Source organism: Salvelinus alpinus, chromosome 3 (genome assembly GCF_045679555.1).
Source record: "Salvelinus alpinus chromosome 3, SLU_Salpinus.1, whole genome shotgun sequence".
Lineage (NCBI taxonomy): Eukaryota > Metazoa > Chordata > Actinopteri > Salmoniformes > Salmonidae > Salvelinus > Salvelinus alpinus.
In genome coordinates this window covers 30,744,697-30,759,161 of record NC_092088.1, presented here as the reverse complement: position 1 = coordinate 30,759,161, position 14,465 = coordinate 30,744,697, and the positions used below count along the sequence as shown (strand labels likewise).

At 42.5% G+C, this 14,465-nt stretch overlaps 2 protein-coding genes across 21 annotated transcripts in view; both read right to left on the bottom strand.

Annotated features, from left to right (window-relative positions):
• Nucleotides 1-73: 73 nt before the first annotated feature.
• On the bottom strand, nucleotides 74-4,330 carry LOC139569628 (progestin and adipoQ receptor family member 4-like). Its single transcript, XM_071391018.1, has 3 exons — nucleotides 3,545-4,330; nucleotides 1,228-1,446; nucleotides 74-1,088 (listed from the first exon to the last, which is right to left on the bottom strand). The coding sequence occupies exons 1-3, from the start codon at nucleotides 3,708-3,710 to the stop codon at nucleotides 652-654; spliced, it is 822 nt and encodes a 273-aa protein (XP_071247119.1). The 5' UTR covers nucleotides 3,711-4,330; the 3' UTR covers nucleotides 74-651.
• A 61-nt stretch (nucleotides 4,331-4,391) lies between these two features.
• The window catches only part of cmn (calymmin), a 71,819-nt gene continuing 61,745 nt past the window's right edge, over nucleotides 4,392-14,465 (bottom strand). For 18 of the 20 annotated variants that reach the window (XM_071390997.1, XM_071391011.1, XM_071391000.1 and 15 more), the window contains 2 exons: nucleotides 5,002-5,061; nucleotides 4,392-4,880 (listed from right to left, as the gene is read on the bottom strand). In XM_071390997.1, the coding sequence (XP_071247098.1) occupies nucleotides 5,003-5,061 (59 nt within the window). In that variant the 3' untranslated portion in view covers nucleotides 4,392-4,880; nucleotide 5,002. Of the gene's footprint in view, nucleotides 4,881-4,987; nucleotides 5,062-14,465 lie in introns of all 20 variants that reach the window. The other 2 variants (XM_071390998.1, XM_071391012.1) reach the window with 1 other exon arrangement.

The following is a 14,465-nucleotide window of genomic DNA, read 5'->3' as shown; positions in this document are numbered from 1 at the left end:
CGTAGTAACAGTTGTTTCTGACAATAAAAGTATCATGATCAAACACTGAAAGGGAGTATAACTGGAAACAGGAGATAGAAATATATATTTAATTTATTGCAATCCTTTTCATTGAAAATATTTATGTTGGTGACTGGAGGCAAAGGCCTACTGCATTTTAACTGATACAGAATCATGTAGATGTGTGTCCATCTCATTGCAAAGTAATAACACTGAAATTTGGGTTCAAAAGCTATACAACAATTCCCTGACGTCCATCATTAATAGCACCAATCGATTCTTATCCCTACATTCTTCTGCTGTACGGGGGTGAATATTTCAAAATGGACAGTGAATCAATTTGTATTCCTTACAGTAATTTCGGCAGCTAGTCCTAAAGTGTATTCTTAAAACTTTAGTTTCACGCATCACCCATAGAAATATAATTACAAGAAGGTTCAAGCCCATCAGACCACAGAAATGTTCATGTGCACTTATCGGTAAGTACATTCAATATGGCCACCAGTCCACCCATCACCAAACATAGACTTGAATGGGGCTGTCCATTCTGGTCATTCTATTCGTATGGTCACTCCTACCCACCCCTCCTTAAATCCTACGCCCCAGCCCTATTTGTTTCCTGGCCTTGCCTTGTCAATCCTTCTCTGTCCCTCACTCCAACACCGGACACTGGAACGTCTTAATCCAGGCTAAATCCTCCAGCATCCCCCAGTGCATGTAGATAATGGAGCAGATCACCAGCACGTGCATTATCTGGTGGCTGTTGCACCAGTAGTCAAAGAGGCCTGGGCTAAAACGCTCGGGCACCCGGCTAAGGTTCACCAGGCCACCCGTGATAGCCAGCATGTCCATGGTGAAGAAGAGGCGCAGCGAAGCTGGGCTGCCTACGCCGTCGCCCAGCCAACGGAATAGGAAGAGGAACACACGGAAGAGGGCCTGCCAGATGAAAGCGCGAAGGCGCCCATAGTTGCTACACGCTGTGGTGGCACAGAGGATGCCCCAGGCTGAGATTAGGCTGTAGGTCAGGAGGGCCAGGATGCAAGTGACAGGGTAGCACATCAGGGTGATATAGATGATGGGCAGGCATCCTGGTTGACACAGAAACAGGAGAGTCAATGAAGATTAATGTGTGAGTGACTGTGTGATGAGAATAGGAAGGAAGGATACATTTTCAAACATATTTCAAACAGGACCTGAGAAACTGATCTGGAATCTGACGTTACCTACCCAAGGTGTTGACCAGGCAGACTCCGATCATGTCAAGGGAAAGGAGTGTGTCGTAGATGGGCTCCCCGCCCTCATGGTTCATGAAGGTGTGGTAAAGCACTGAGCCCACGGTGGGGGACAGGCAGGCAAGGTAGTGGAACACACACATCCACGTTTGCTCCACCTCGGACCAGGGGATGTTAAGTGGCAGCAGCACAAGGAAACAGAAGAATGGGATTCCTGGATGGACGGAGTGAGATGTCTCAGTATTGATAGACTTTTGAAGTCTAGACTCTTATTTTGCCATGCTTGCTAATTAGTGGTTCAAGCAGCAAATCTGCAAGAAACCTTATTGTATTTGTTGGGGTTCATTATTATTATTATTCCGTAAGGGCAAATTCACACAAATTCAAATTCCTGTGAGATGGTAAGGCCTACAAGGTTGAGACTTTGCAAAAAGGTAAAGGGCAACATCTTGTCAAGCAGTGCCATGTAAATTGGCCACACGGTGGTGCTATAACAAGCAATTGAAGATGCAAACTTTGAAAGGTCATGCCCTTCACCCCATGAGACCTAGGGAGAATCTCAATACTCATTGTGTCCTCTCTCCTTCTCAAAACCCACTGAATGAGAAAGCCAGAGGTCCTGTTTTGAAGAGGTTAGGAGAGAGGACATGAGGAGTATGCAACTGAGATTCTCCCCTAGAGTCATAAAATGTTGTACATATCTCCCTCTCCTCACAAGAAAATATTTGCCTCTAGGACCCATAAGGTCCGCTATGATGGATTTTCCCGCCATTTTGAATTCTGTGAAAAACATTTAAAACGCTACTCCTCTCGCACCGAATGACCGATTTTCACAAAACCTAAAGCATGGCATCTATGGACGAAGTTCTCTCAATGCAATATTTTCCAGGCTAGCGCCTCAAACATGGCCGCTACTGACCAATAAACATCCACATGGGCGTGGTCTGGCACATAAATCAGACACGGATATTCTACAGTATCTGAATTCTACGGTATTTCAATTAAATCTTTCAAGGTAAAGATTACATATATTTAATAATTGTTTGTTGTATTAATAAAAATGTATTAAAAAAGTGTAATTTTGTTTTCATTTTATTTGTATGTTTAGCTCACATAATATAATTTAAAAGTATACATTAAGGTGACATTAATAAATGCATTTCTATACCTTCCAAAATATTTTTTAGGAGGAGTACCAAGATGGAGGCGCAGTGGATTCAACACAGTCTAGGCCAGGTATATCGGTACCAGTACATGCAGGGCAGTAGACCAGATTAAGGCTTAATCTGTGTCTGTGAAATGGCCCTCATAGTAGAATAGCCCTGCAGTTTGTTTTCTCCAACACCATTGTATTTCTCTGAAGTCTCTCTCACAGGTGTATTGCAGCCTGCTGAGCAACTCTCCTATGCTAATCCCCTCCTGAGTTAGAGTTAGTGTTAATGTGCTTAGCTATAGAGGATATCCAAGGAGGAGTCACATCATAGAGGCTGCCACACTTAGCTCAAGGGTGCATAGCTGCCCGTGCTTAAACTATGAATGTTCTGCAATGTTATGCATTGCATAGCATTATGCACATCTCAGTTGCAGGGTTTCTGAGAGAGTGGAAAATAATCATACAAACAAAATGTATCCTAAATGTATGATAATAATTCAAAAAAATTTGGTGCATCTTTCAAGTTTCATGCATAGCCTATTGAGAGTTGTTGCCAAAGATAGAAAAGTGTTTTGACTAATTTTTCCACTTTAATGGGTCAATCATACAAGTCCAAGGCCAATTACTAGTGCAATATATCCAGGACAAGGACAGATTACCAATAATCCCCCATATCCTTGTCTCTTTACACATACTTGTCAAGTACCGGTATGCTTGTAAATTACCCATAAGTGAGAGTAGCCCAAAGTGGCCTCTTTTTCAAACGTGCAGCTGTTAACAATTTAATTACTGGTGTAGTAAGAAATCTACTAGCCTACAAAGACTAAATACTCACTTAGATTATACATTAAATACATAATACACATGAGATGAGACAATTTAGTAAAAAAACAGGAGAACCATAGATAACACTTTAGAATATTGAATTATTAACCATGAATACACTTTGTAAATAGTATAAATAATAAATCAATTAGTATTTCATACATTTTTTGTGAACATGCAAATGTATAAGCGTTACAATTATAAGTGAAATATGTATCATCATTTAGATATATATAAACGCATTTATAATGAGACATTCATGAGTTATTCTGAAGTGTAAATTATCAATAAACTATGCCAGTTGATATTTGAACGGTAGGGACCGTATACTTACCATGTGTATAAATGTTACCAAATTCATTGTGAAAGTAGAACAAGCTTCTGATGCACCCCTGAAAGGTTGAAATTGGCCGGTAGCCCGTCAGGATCAAGTCATTGAATTGAAGATGAGGAGGGGTTTTCTCCAAATTCAGTAGTCGAGGTCCATGTAAGCAAGCCATGGTGGCTTTCTCCAGCCAATGTCCCCCCGAGTTTACAGGACATCAGTTGATAGTGCAATATACATATATCCTGAAAGAGTCTCCAGTAAGTACTTTAGGCACATACATTGTCAAGTCAAGCAGGATAGTTGGCAGGATAACGTCAGCACGAGTCTCATCCTTGGAACAGGTACTGAACTTCTTAGCAAGCGACCTGTTGAGCTGACAGAGTGGCATGCTTTCTGTGTGACCAATCAGCAATCACTGTTATTCATAGGGTTAAATCTGGTGTAATCCTCACTGGAAAGCTGTGTGCGGTGTGCTCTGCTCACTACTTCAATGTCACATACCTGTTGCCACCAAGCCTCTACTCAACCTTCTCCTCAATTTGTCTGTTTGTTGAGGAGTATGTAGGCTGCATGCACAGTAAATTCCAATGCTCTTGCTCTACAGTACTGTCATTTCAGTGGCTAATCTAGGGATTGCACCACCTTAATGAGTATGAGGAATAGTTGGGATAAAGGTGCTTTAAAGAAGCTATGGTCAATGTGGCACAGGCCATTTCAAGATGGGCAACCTACAGTACTGCTCAAACACACTACCACCTATACACCAACAATATATTGTTTGAAAGCAATGACATCACATCTTGAAAGATAAAAAATAAATACATGCATAAAATAAACTTTTGCCACACTGATGGTATTTCCAGTCTGTTTTTATTCCATCAAAACTGTCCAAAAATGTACAGGTGTTTGCCACAGGTAGTAAAAAAAAAAAAAAACTTTCCCATACAAAATAAATTTGTTTGAGTTTGAGTTTATAAAACTATGCAGACATAAACTGGACTGATTCAATCAACACATTAAATATTTGTAGCACACAAACTCTCAAAACATGATTCATCGTATCCAGTAAGTGTAGTAAGACAGGTGGTTACGAAATGAAATAAGACAGACATATAATCAAGATAAACTTGTAGAAAATATAAACTACAAAGAAGGTATGCCCTAACAAAACTATAAAAAATATGGCATGCAGGACTGGTTCGGCATGGACACGGAGATATGAATAATTATACAAAAACTAAGGATCAATTAAAAAGGGAATTAAAACAAATATACAACAACAACAATGTAAAAAATCTAGTGAAGTTAAATGCTGTAAATGGCCACCGTCGCCCTGGTCATCCTAAGAGGAGAAAGACAAGAGGGAGAGAAAGTGGTCAACACAATTCATATTCGTACTGCCCAATATTTAAAATCTATAGGATCATCTACAGGACAAGTTTAGTCTACCTTTAATGTTTTACCTTAGTATCCACTATTCCCAAAGAATCCTGTTAATTCATATTTGTTCTCCTTTGCACCTCCTGAAAATAAAAGGAAAAAGTATAGAAAAAATAAGAACATTTTGTATCAATTTATCTCTTATCTGCCCAAGATAACCACTCAAAGACACAGACGTTTGTATGCTTGATTACATAATAACACCGCTCTTTAAATATATCCAGAGGGGAAATGCAGATAGTGTCCCCCACAAAAGCTGGCATGGCAATGCCAACACTTCAACAGAATCTTTCAATAACTTAAATTCCTTAGTTGAACGTGTGCATGGCTACGGGAATATGTTTTGGGTTAGGGGTCCTATCGATGGGGTAATAAAGTCATGTAAGGAGTAATAAAGTAAGGAGTAATGAAGGCCAGTTCACAAATTTTGTGGACATTTATTGTTAATAATAATAAAATATATATATATTTATCGGGGGGTGCTGCAGTCAGCACGCCTACTTCCCGCAGCTATGCATGCGTGATCATGCATTTTAAGTTCTTCTACTAAAAATACCAATAGGAACTGAGACATGCATGTCAGACAAACAGGGTAAAATTACTTATGAACTCAGCAAAAAAAGAAACATCCTCTCACTGTCAACTGCGTTTATTTTCAGCAAACTTAACATGTGTAAATATTTGTATGAACATAACGAGATTCAACAACTGAGACAAACAGAACAAGTTCCACAGACATGTGAGTAACAGAAATGGAATAATGTGTCCCTGAACAAAGGGGGGGTCAAAATCAAAAGTAACAGTCAGTATCTGGTGTGGACACCAGCTGCATTAAGTACTGCAGTGCATCTCCTCCTCATGGACTGCACCAGATTTGCCAGTTCTTGCTGTGAGATGTTACCTCACTCTTCCACCAAGGCACCTGCAAGTTTCCTGGACATTTCTAGGGGGGAATGGCCCTAGCCCTCACCCTCCGATCCAACAGGTCCCAGACGTGCTCAATGGGATTGAGATCCGGGCTCTTCGCTGGCCATGGCAGAACACTGACATTGCTGTCTTGCAGGAAATCACGCACAGAACGAGCAGTACGGTTGGTGGGATTGTCATGCTGGAGGGTCATGTCAGGATGAGCCTGCAGGAAGGGTACCACATGAGCTCTTCCCTGTAACGCACAGCGTTGAGATTGCCTGCAATGACAACAATCTCAGTCCGATGATGCTGTGATACACCGCCCCAGACCATGACAGACCCTCCACCTCCAAATCGATCCCGCTCCAGAGTACAGGCCTTGGTGTAACGGTCATTCCTTCGACGATAAACGCGAATCCGACCATCGTCAGAGAAGAGCACTTTTTGCCAGTCCTGTCTGGTGCAGCGACGGTGGGCTTGTGCCCATAGGCAACGTTGTTGCCGGTGATGTCTGGTGAGGACCTGCCTTACAAAAGGCTTACAAGCCCTCAGTCCAGCCGCTCTCAGCCTATTGCGGACAGTCTGAGCACTGATGGAGGGATTGTGCATTCCTGGTGTAACTCGGGCAGTTGTTGTTGCCATCCTGTACCTGTCCCGCAGGTGTGATGTTCGGATGTACCGATCCTATGCAGGTGTCTGCCACTGTGAGGACGATCAGCTGTCTGTCCTGTCTCCCTGTAGCGCTGTCTTAGGCGTCTCACAGTACGGACATTGCAATTTATTGCCCTGGCAACATCTGCAGTCTTCATGCCTCCTTTCAGCATGCCTAAGGCACATTCACGCAGATGAGCAGGTGCCCTGGGCATTTTTCTTTTGGTGTTTTTCAGAGTCAGTAGAAAGCCTCTTTAGTGTCCTAAGTTTTCATAACTGTGACCTTAATTGCCTACTGTCTGTAAGCTGTTAGTGTCTTAACGACCGTTCCACAGGTGCATGTTCATTAATTGTTCATGGTTCATTGAACAAGCATGGGAAACAGTGTTTAAACCCTTTACAATGATCTGTGAAGTTATTTGGATTTTTACAAATTATCTTTGAAAGACAGGGTCCTGAAAAAGGGATGTTTCTTTTTTTGCTGAGTTTACTTACAATGATAACAGTTCTATATTGGAATCCTGTATGATACTATGCATTTCATTATACTGTACGAAGCAAGCTTATGTCCTATAAAAGGCAGGCACTCTATGAGTTTATACTGCACAATTTGACAGAATCCACTCAATGGTTACAATATTGGGGCCCTCTATAACTTGTCCATTGAAAGTGCCATAAGTTTGCTTTCTATTTGTCATTTCACATACACTACCTGTCAAAAGTTTTACAACGCCTACTCATTCAAGGGTTTTTCTGTATTTTTTACTATTTTCTACATTGTAGAACAATAGTGAAGACATCAACACTATGAAATAACACATATGGAATCATGTAGTAACCAAAAAAGTGTTAAACATTTTATATTTGAGATTCTTCAAATAGCCACCCTTTGCCTTGATGACAGCTTTGCACTCTTGGCATTCGCTCAACCAGCTTCATGAGGTAGTCACTTGGAATGCATTTCAATTAACAGGTGTGCCTTGTTAAAAGTTCATATTTACTTTTCAGCCAATCAGTTGTGTTGTAACAAGATAGGGGTGGTATACAGAAGTTAGCCCTATTTGGTAAAAGACCAAGTCCATATTATGGCAAGAACAGCTCAAATAAGCAAAAAGAAATGACAGTCCATCATTACTTTAAGACATGAAGGTCAGTCAATGCAGAACATTAAGAACTTTGAAAGTTTCTTCAAGTACAGTCGCAAAACCATCAAGCGCTATGATGAAACTGGACCTCATGAGGACTGCCACAGGAATGGAAGACCCAGAGTTACCTCTGCTGCAGAGGATAGGTTCATTAGAGTTACCAGCATCAGACATTACAGCCCAAATAAATGATTCAGAGTTCAAGTAACATACACATCAACATCAATTGTTCAGAGGAGACTGCGTGAAGCAGGCTTTCATGGTTGAATTGCTGCAAAGAAACCACTACTAACAGGACATCAATAAGAGGAAGATTTGGTTGGGCCAAGAAATACGAGCAATGAACATTAGACCGGTGGGAATTTGTCCTTTGGTCTGGCGTCCAAATTGGAGATTTTTGGTTCCAACCGTCGTGTCTTTGCGAGACACGGTGTGGGTGAGCGGATGATCTCCGCATGTGTATTTCCCACCGTAAAGTATGGAGGAGGAGGTGTTATGGTGAGCGGGTGCTTTGCTGGTGACACTGTCTGTGATTTATTTACAATTCAAGGCATTCTGCAGTGATACGCCATCCCATCTGGTTTGGCATAGTGGGACTATCATTTGCACTGAGATGCAGTGTCTTAGACCACTGCGCCACTCAGGAGCCCTACTAAGAAGGAGTGTGATGGAGTGCTGCATCAGATGACCTGGCCTCCACAATCCCCCGACCTCAACCATCAGGACTGCGATTACTGACCACGGACTAGCAGAACCCTTTTTCTTATTTCACGACTCTGATGAGCCCGAGGCGGAGGATATATGGCTCCCTCGGGAACAGGCCCCAACCCCAGTGATCTTGCGTGAAGAGGAGGCGGAGAAAGAGAGGCCGGAGGGCGGGCTGCTTTCTGAGGAGTCAGAGGTGATCGAATAAACCCCCACACCCCTCAATTCTGCTAGCAAACATGCAATCTTTGGACAATAAAATGGACGCGTTATTGGGACAATTAAACTACCAACGTGACATTAAAAACTGTAACATTTTACTCTTCACGAAGTCGTGGCTGAACGACGACAATATCAACATACAGCTGGCTGGTTATACGATGTACCGGCAGGATAGAACAGCGGCATCTGGTAAGACAAGGGGCGGCGGTCTATGTATTTTTGTAAACAACAGCTGGTGCATGATATCTAAGGAAGTCTTGAGCTATTGCTCGCCTGAGGTAGAGTTTCTCATGATAAGCTGCAGACCACATTACCTACCGAGAGAGTTTTCATCTATATTCTTTGTAGCTGTTTACATACCACCACAGTCAGAGGCTGGCACTAAGATAGCATTGAATGAGCTGTATTCCGCCATAAGCAAACAAGAAATCGCTCACCCAGAGCCGGTGCTCCTAGTAGCCGGGGACTTTAAAGCAGGGAAACTTAAATCAGTTTTACCAAATTTCTATCAGCATGTTAAATGTGCAACCAGAAGGAAAAGAACTCTGGACCACTTATACTCCACACACAGAGATGCATACAAAGCTCTCCCTCACCCTCCATTTGGAAAATCTGACCATAATTCCATCCTCCTGATTCCTGCTTACGAAGAAACATTAAAGCAGGAAGCACCAGTGACTAGATCTATAAAAAAAAGTGGTCAGATGAAGCAGATGCTAAGCTACAAGACTGTTTTGCTAGCACATGCTGGAATATGTTCCGGGATTCCTCCAATGGCATTGAGGAGTACACCACATCTGTCATTGGCTTCATCAATAAGTGCATCGATGACATCGTCCCCACAGTGACCGTACGTACATACCCCAACCAGAAGCCATGGATTACAGGCAGCATCCGCACTGAGCTAAAGGCTAGAGCTGCCGTTTCAAGGAGCGGGACTCTAACCCGGAAGCTTATAAGAAATCCTGCTATGCCCTCCGACGAACCATCAAACAGGCAAAGCATCAATACAAGACTCTGACGCTCGTCGGATATGGCAGGGCCTGCATAACCATTACAGACTACAAAGGGAAGCACAGCCGAGAGCTGCCCAGTGACACGAGCCTACCAGACAAGCTAAACTGCTTCTATGCTCTCTTCGAGGCAAATAACACTGAAACAGACATGAGAGCCCCAGCTGTACCGGAAGACTGTGTGATCACACTCTCTGAAGCCGATGTGAGTAAGACCTTCAGACAGGTCAACATTCACAAGGCCGCAGGGCCAGACGGATTACCAGGACGTGTACTGCGAGCATACGTTGACCAACTAGCAAATGTCTTCACTGACATTTTCAACCTCTCCCTGTCCGAGTCTGTAATACCAACATGTTTTAAGCAGACCACCATAGTGCCTGTGCCCAAGAACACTAAGGTAACCTGCATAAATGACTACCGACCCGTAGCACTCACGTCTGTAGCCATGAAGTGCGTTGAAAGGCTGGTCATGGCTCACATCAACACCATCATCTCAGAAACCCTAGACCCACTCCAATTTGCATACCACCCCAACAGATCCACAGATTATGCAGTCTCTATTGCACTCCACACTGCCCTTTCCCACCTGGACAAAAGGACCTATGGACCAACCTGGAACTATGTGAGAATGCTATTCATTGACTACAGCTCAGCGTTCAACACCATAGTGCCCTCAAAGCTCATCAATACGCTAAGGACCCTGGAACTAAACACCACCCTCTGGGCGGCAGCGTAGCCTAGTAGTTAGAGCATTGGACTAGTAACCGAAAGGTTGCAATTTCAAATCTCCAAGCTGACAAGGTACAAATCTGTCGTTCTGCCCCTGAACAAGGCAGTTAACGTCATTGAAAATAAGAATTTGTTCTTAACTGACTTGCCTAGTTAAATAAAGGTTAAAATAAAAAATAAAAAAACTGGATCCTGGACTTCCTGACAGGCCGCCCCGAGGTGGTAAGGGTAGGTAACAACACATCCGCTACGCTGATCCTCAACACAGGGACCCCTCAGGGGTGTGATCAGCCCCCTCCTGTACTCCTTGTTCACCCATGACTGTATGGTCAAGCACGACTCCAACACCATCATTAAATTTGCCGATGACACATCAGTGGTAGGCCTGATCACCGACAACAACGTGATCAAGACAAAGGAGATGATTGTGGACTACAGGAAAAAGAGGACCGAGCACGCCCCCATTCTCATCGACGGGGCTGCAGTGGAGCAGGTTGAGAGCTTCAAGTTCCTTGGTGTCCACATCACCAACAAACTAACATGGTCCAAACACACCAAGACTGTCGTGAAGCGGGCACGACAAAACCTATTCCCCCTCAGGAGACTGAAAAGATTTGGCATGGGTCCTCAGATCGTCAAAAGGTTCTACAGCTGGACCATTGAGAGCATCCCGACTGGTTGCATCACTGCCTGGTATGGCAACTGCTCGGCCTCTGACCGAAGGCACTACAGAGCCACCCTAGTCATAGACAGTTCTCCCTGCTACCCCACGGCAAGCGGTACCGGAGCACCAAGACTATGTCCAAGAAGCTTATAAACAGCTTCTACCCCCAAGCCATAAGACTCCTGAACATCTAGTCAAATGGCTACCCAGACTATTCGCATTCCCCCACCACTGCCACTCTCTGTTGTCATCCATGCATAGTCACTTTAATTAACTCTACCTACATGTACATACTACCTCAACTAACCGGTGCCCCTGCACATTGACTCTGTACAGGCACCCCCCTGTATATATTGTTATTTTTTTACTGCTGCTCTTTAATTACTTGTTTCTTTTATCTCTTATTCTTATCCATATTTTTTGAAACTGCACTGTCGGTTAGGGGCTTGAAAGTAAGCATTTCACTGTAAGGTCTACACCTGTTTTATTCGGCGCATATGACTAATACGATTTGATTTGAAATTGAGATGGTTTGGGATGAGTCGGACCACAGAGTGAAGGAAAAGCAGCCTACAAGGGCTCAGCATATGTGGGAACTTCTTCAAGACTGTTAGAAAAGCATTCCAGATGAAGCTGGTTGAAAGAATGCCAAGAGTGCAAAGCTGTCATCAAGGCAAAGGGTGGCTATTTGAAGAATCTCAAATATAAAATATATTTAGATTTGTATAACACTTTTTTGGTTACTACATGATTCCATATGTGTTATTTCATAGTTTTGATGTCTTCACTACTTTTCTACAATGTAGAAAATAGTACAAATAAATAAAAACCCTTGAATGAGTAGGTGTTCTAAAACCTTTGACCGGTAGTGTATATATTTTTTAAAGATTTGATTAGATATTTTATAAACAATAGACAACATACACATACAAATGACTACATCATACAAACATCACACCTGCCCAGACCCACTAGCCCCCACCCCTATCTCCAGTGCCCTTATCACTTTCTGCCACATGGCCTCAAACTGCACAATTTTGTTTCCCTCCGTCGCCCACGTTCTTTCAATTTTGAGATAATAAAACATTTGACCTTTCCATTGCGTGAACGACGGAGGATGGGCTGATTTCCAGTTTGAGTAGAATATATACAGTGGGGAGAACAAGTATTTGATACACTGACGATTTTGCAGGTTTTCCTACTTACAAAGCATGTAGAGGTCTGTCATTTTTATCATAGGTACACTTCAACTGTGAGAGACGGAATCTAAAACAAAAATCCAGAAAATCACATTGTATGATTTTTAAGTAATTCATTTGCATTTTATTGCATGACATAAGTATTTGATCACCTACCAACCAGTAAGAATTCCGGCTCTCACAGACCTGTTAGTTTTTCTTTAAGAAGCCCTCCTGTTCTCCACTCATTACCTGTATTAACTGCACCTGTTTGAACTCGTTACCTGTATAAAAGACACCTGTCCACACACTCAATCAAACAGACTCCAACCTCTCCACAATGGCCAAGACCAGAGAGCTGTGTAAGGACATCAGGGATAAATTGTAGACCTGTACAAGGCTGGGATGGGCTACAGGACAATAGGCAAGCAGCTTGGTGAGAAGGCAACAACTGTTGGCGCAATTATTAGAAAATAGAAGAAAATATAAGAAGTTCAAGATGATGGTCAATCACCCTCGGTCTGGGGCTCCATGCAAGATCTCACCTCGTGGGGCATCAATGATCATGAGGAAGGTGAGGGATCAGCCCAGAACTACACGGCAGGACCTGGTCAATGACCTGAAGAGAGCTGGGACCACAGTCTCAAAGAAAACCATTAGTAACACACTACGCCGTCATGGATTAAAATCCTGCAGCGCACGCAAGGTCCCCCTGCTCAAGCCAGCGCATGTCCAGGCCCGTCTGAAGTTTGCCAATGACCATCTGGATGATCCAGAGGAGGAATGGGAGAAGGTCATGTGGTCTGATGAGACAAAAATAGAGCTTTTTGCTCTAAACTCCACTCGCCGTGTTTGGAGGAATAGAAGGATGAGTACAACCCCAAGAACACCATCCCAACCGTGAAGCATGGAGGTGGAAACATCATTCTTTGGGGATGCTTTTCTGCAAAGGGGACAGGACGACTGCACCGTATTGAGGGGAGGATGGATGGGGCCATGTATCGCGAGATCTTGACCAACAACCTCCTTCCCTCAGTAAGAGCATTGAAGATGGGTCGTGGCTGGGTCTTCCAGCATGACAACGACCCGAAACACACAGCCAGGGCAACTAAGGAGTGGCTCCGTAAGAAGCATCTCAAGGTCCTGGAGTGGCCTAGCCAGTCTCCAGACCTGAACCCAATAGAAAATCTTTGGAGGGAGCCGAAAGTCCGTATTGCCCAGCGACAGCCCCGAAACCTGAAGGATCTGGAGAAGGTCTGTATGGAGGAGTGGGCCAAAATCCCTGCTGCAGTGTGTGCAAACCTGGTCAAGAACTACAGGAAACGTATGATCTCTGTAATTGCAAACTAAGGTTTCTGTACCAAATATTCAGTTCTGCTTTTCTGATGTATCAAATACTTATGTCATGCAATAAAATGCAAATTAATTACTTAAAAATCATACAATGTGATTTTCTGGATTTTTGTTTTAGATTCCGTCTCTCACAGTTGAAGTGTACCTATGATAAAAAATTACAGACCTCTACATGCTTTGTAAGTAGGAAAACCTGCAAAATTGTCAGTGTATCAAATACTTGTTCTCCCCACTGTATATTTTTTTAAATGATGAGAAGATTATTGTCCAACTCATTGGGTATCTCACTGCACCCTCATTTGTCATGTCTTGAAATATACGCAGATTAATTAACAAGTACATTTACATTTCAATACCTCTGAAACATCCATCTTTGTAACTCCGCCCATAACCTTTGAATTTTGCAACATTCCAAGAAGGCATAAATGATTGAATCAATTGTAGTTTACACTTCAGACATGACTCTGCCATCGTGCTGTAGAATTTGTGAATTGTCTCTTGTATAATACATTCTATACATTAATTTGTATTGGATTAAGCATGCATTTTCATTAACTGTAATCCGGTTAGTTATGTTCCAACATTCCATCAAATAAGATTCCCTCAAGATTGCTCTGATGTCCAGATTTCAAATATACATTTTGTGACATAAAATCTGTATTTGAAAATATCTACATTGGTCGACCAAAAATTGCTTTTTAAAGCTGTCATGGAAATAAATGTATTTCCTATTACCAAGTCATTTATTGTTTCTATGCTTTTAGTTTTCCATGTGGGCCAATTTATCAATGCTTTCCAAGGATTGTTCCATAAGGTTGTATTTGTTATTTCTAAAGGTTGGCTGGCTACTTAAATCAGGATATATTGTATTAAAAAGGTAAAAACAAGTGAGTTTAGGGGTAGCAAAGCAAAGCA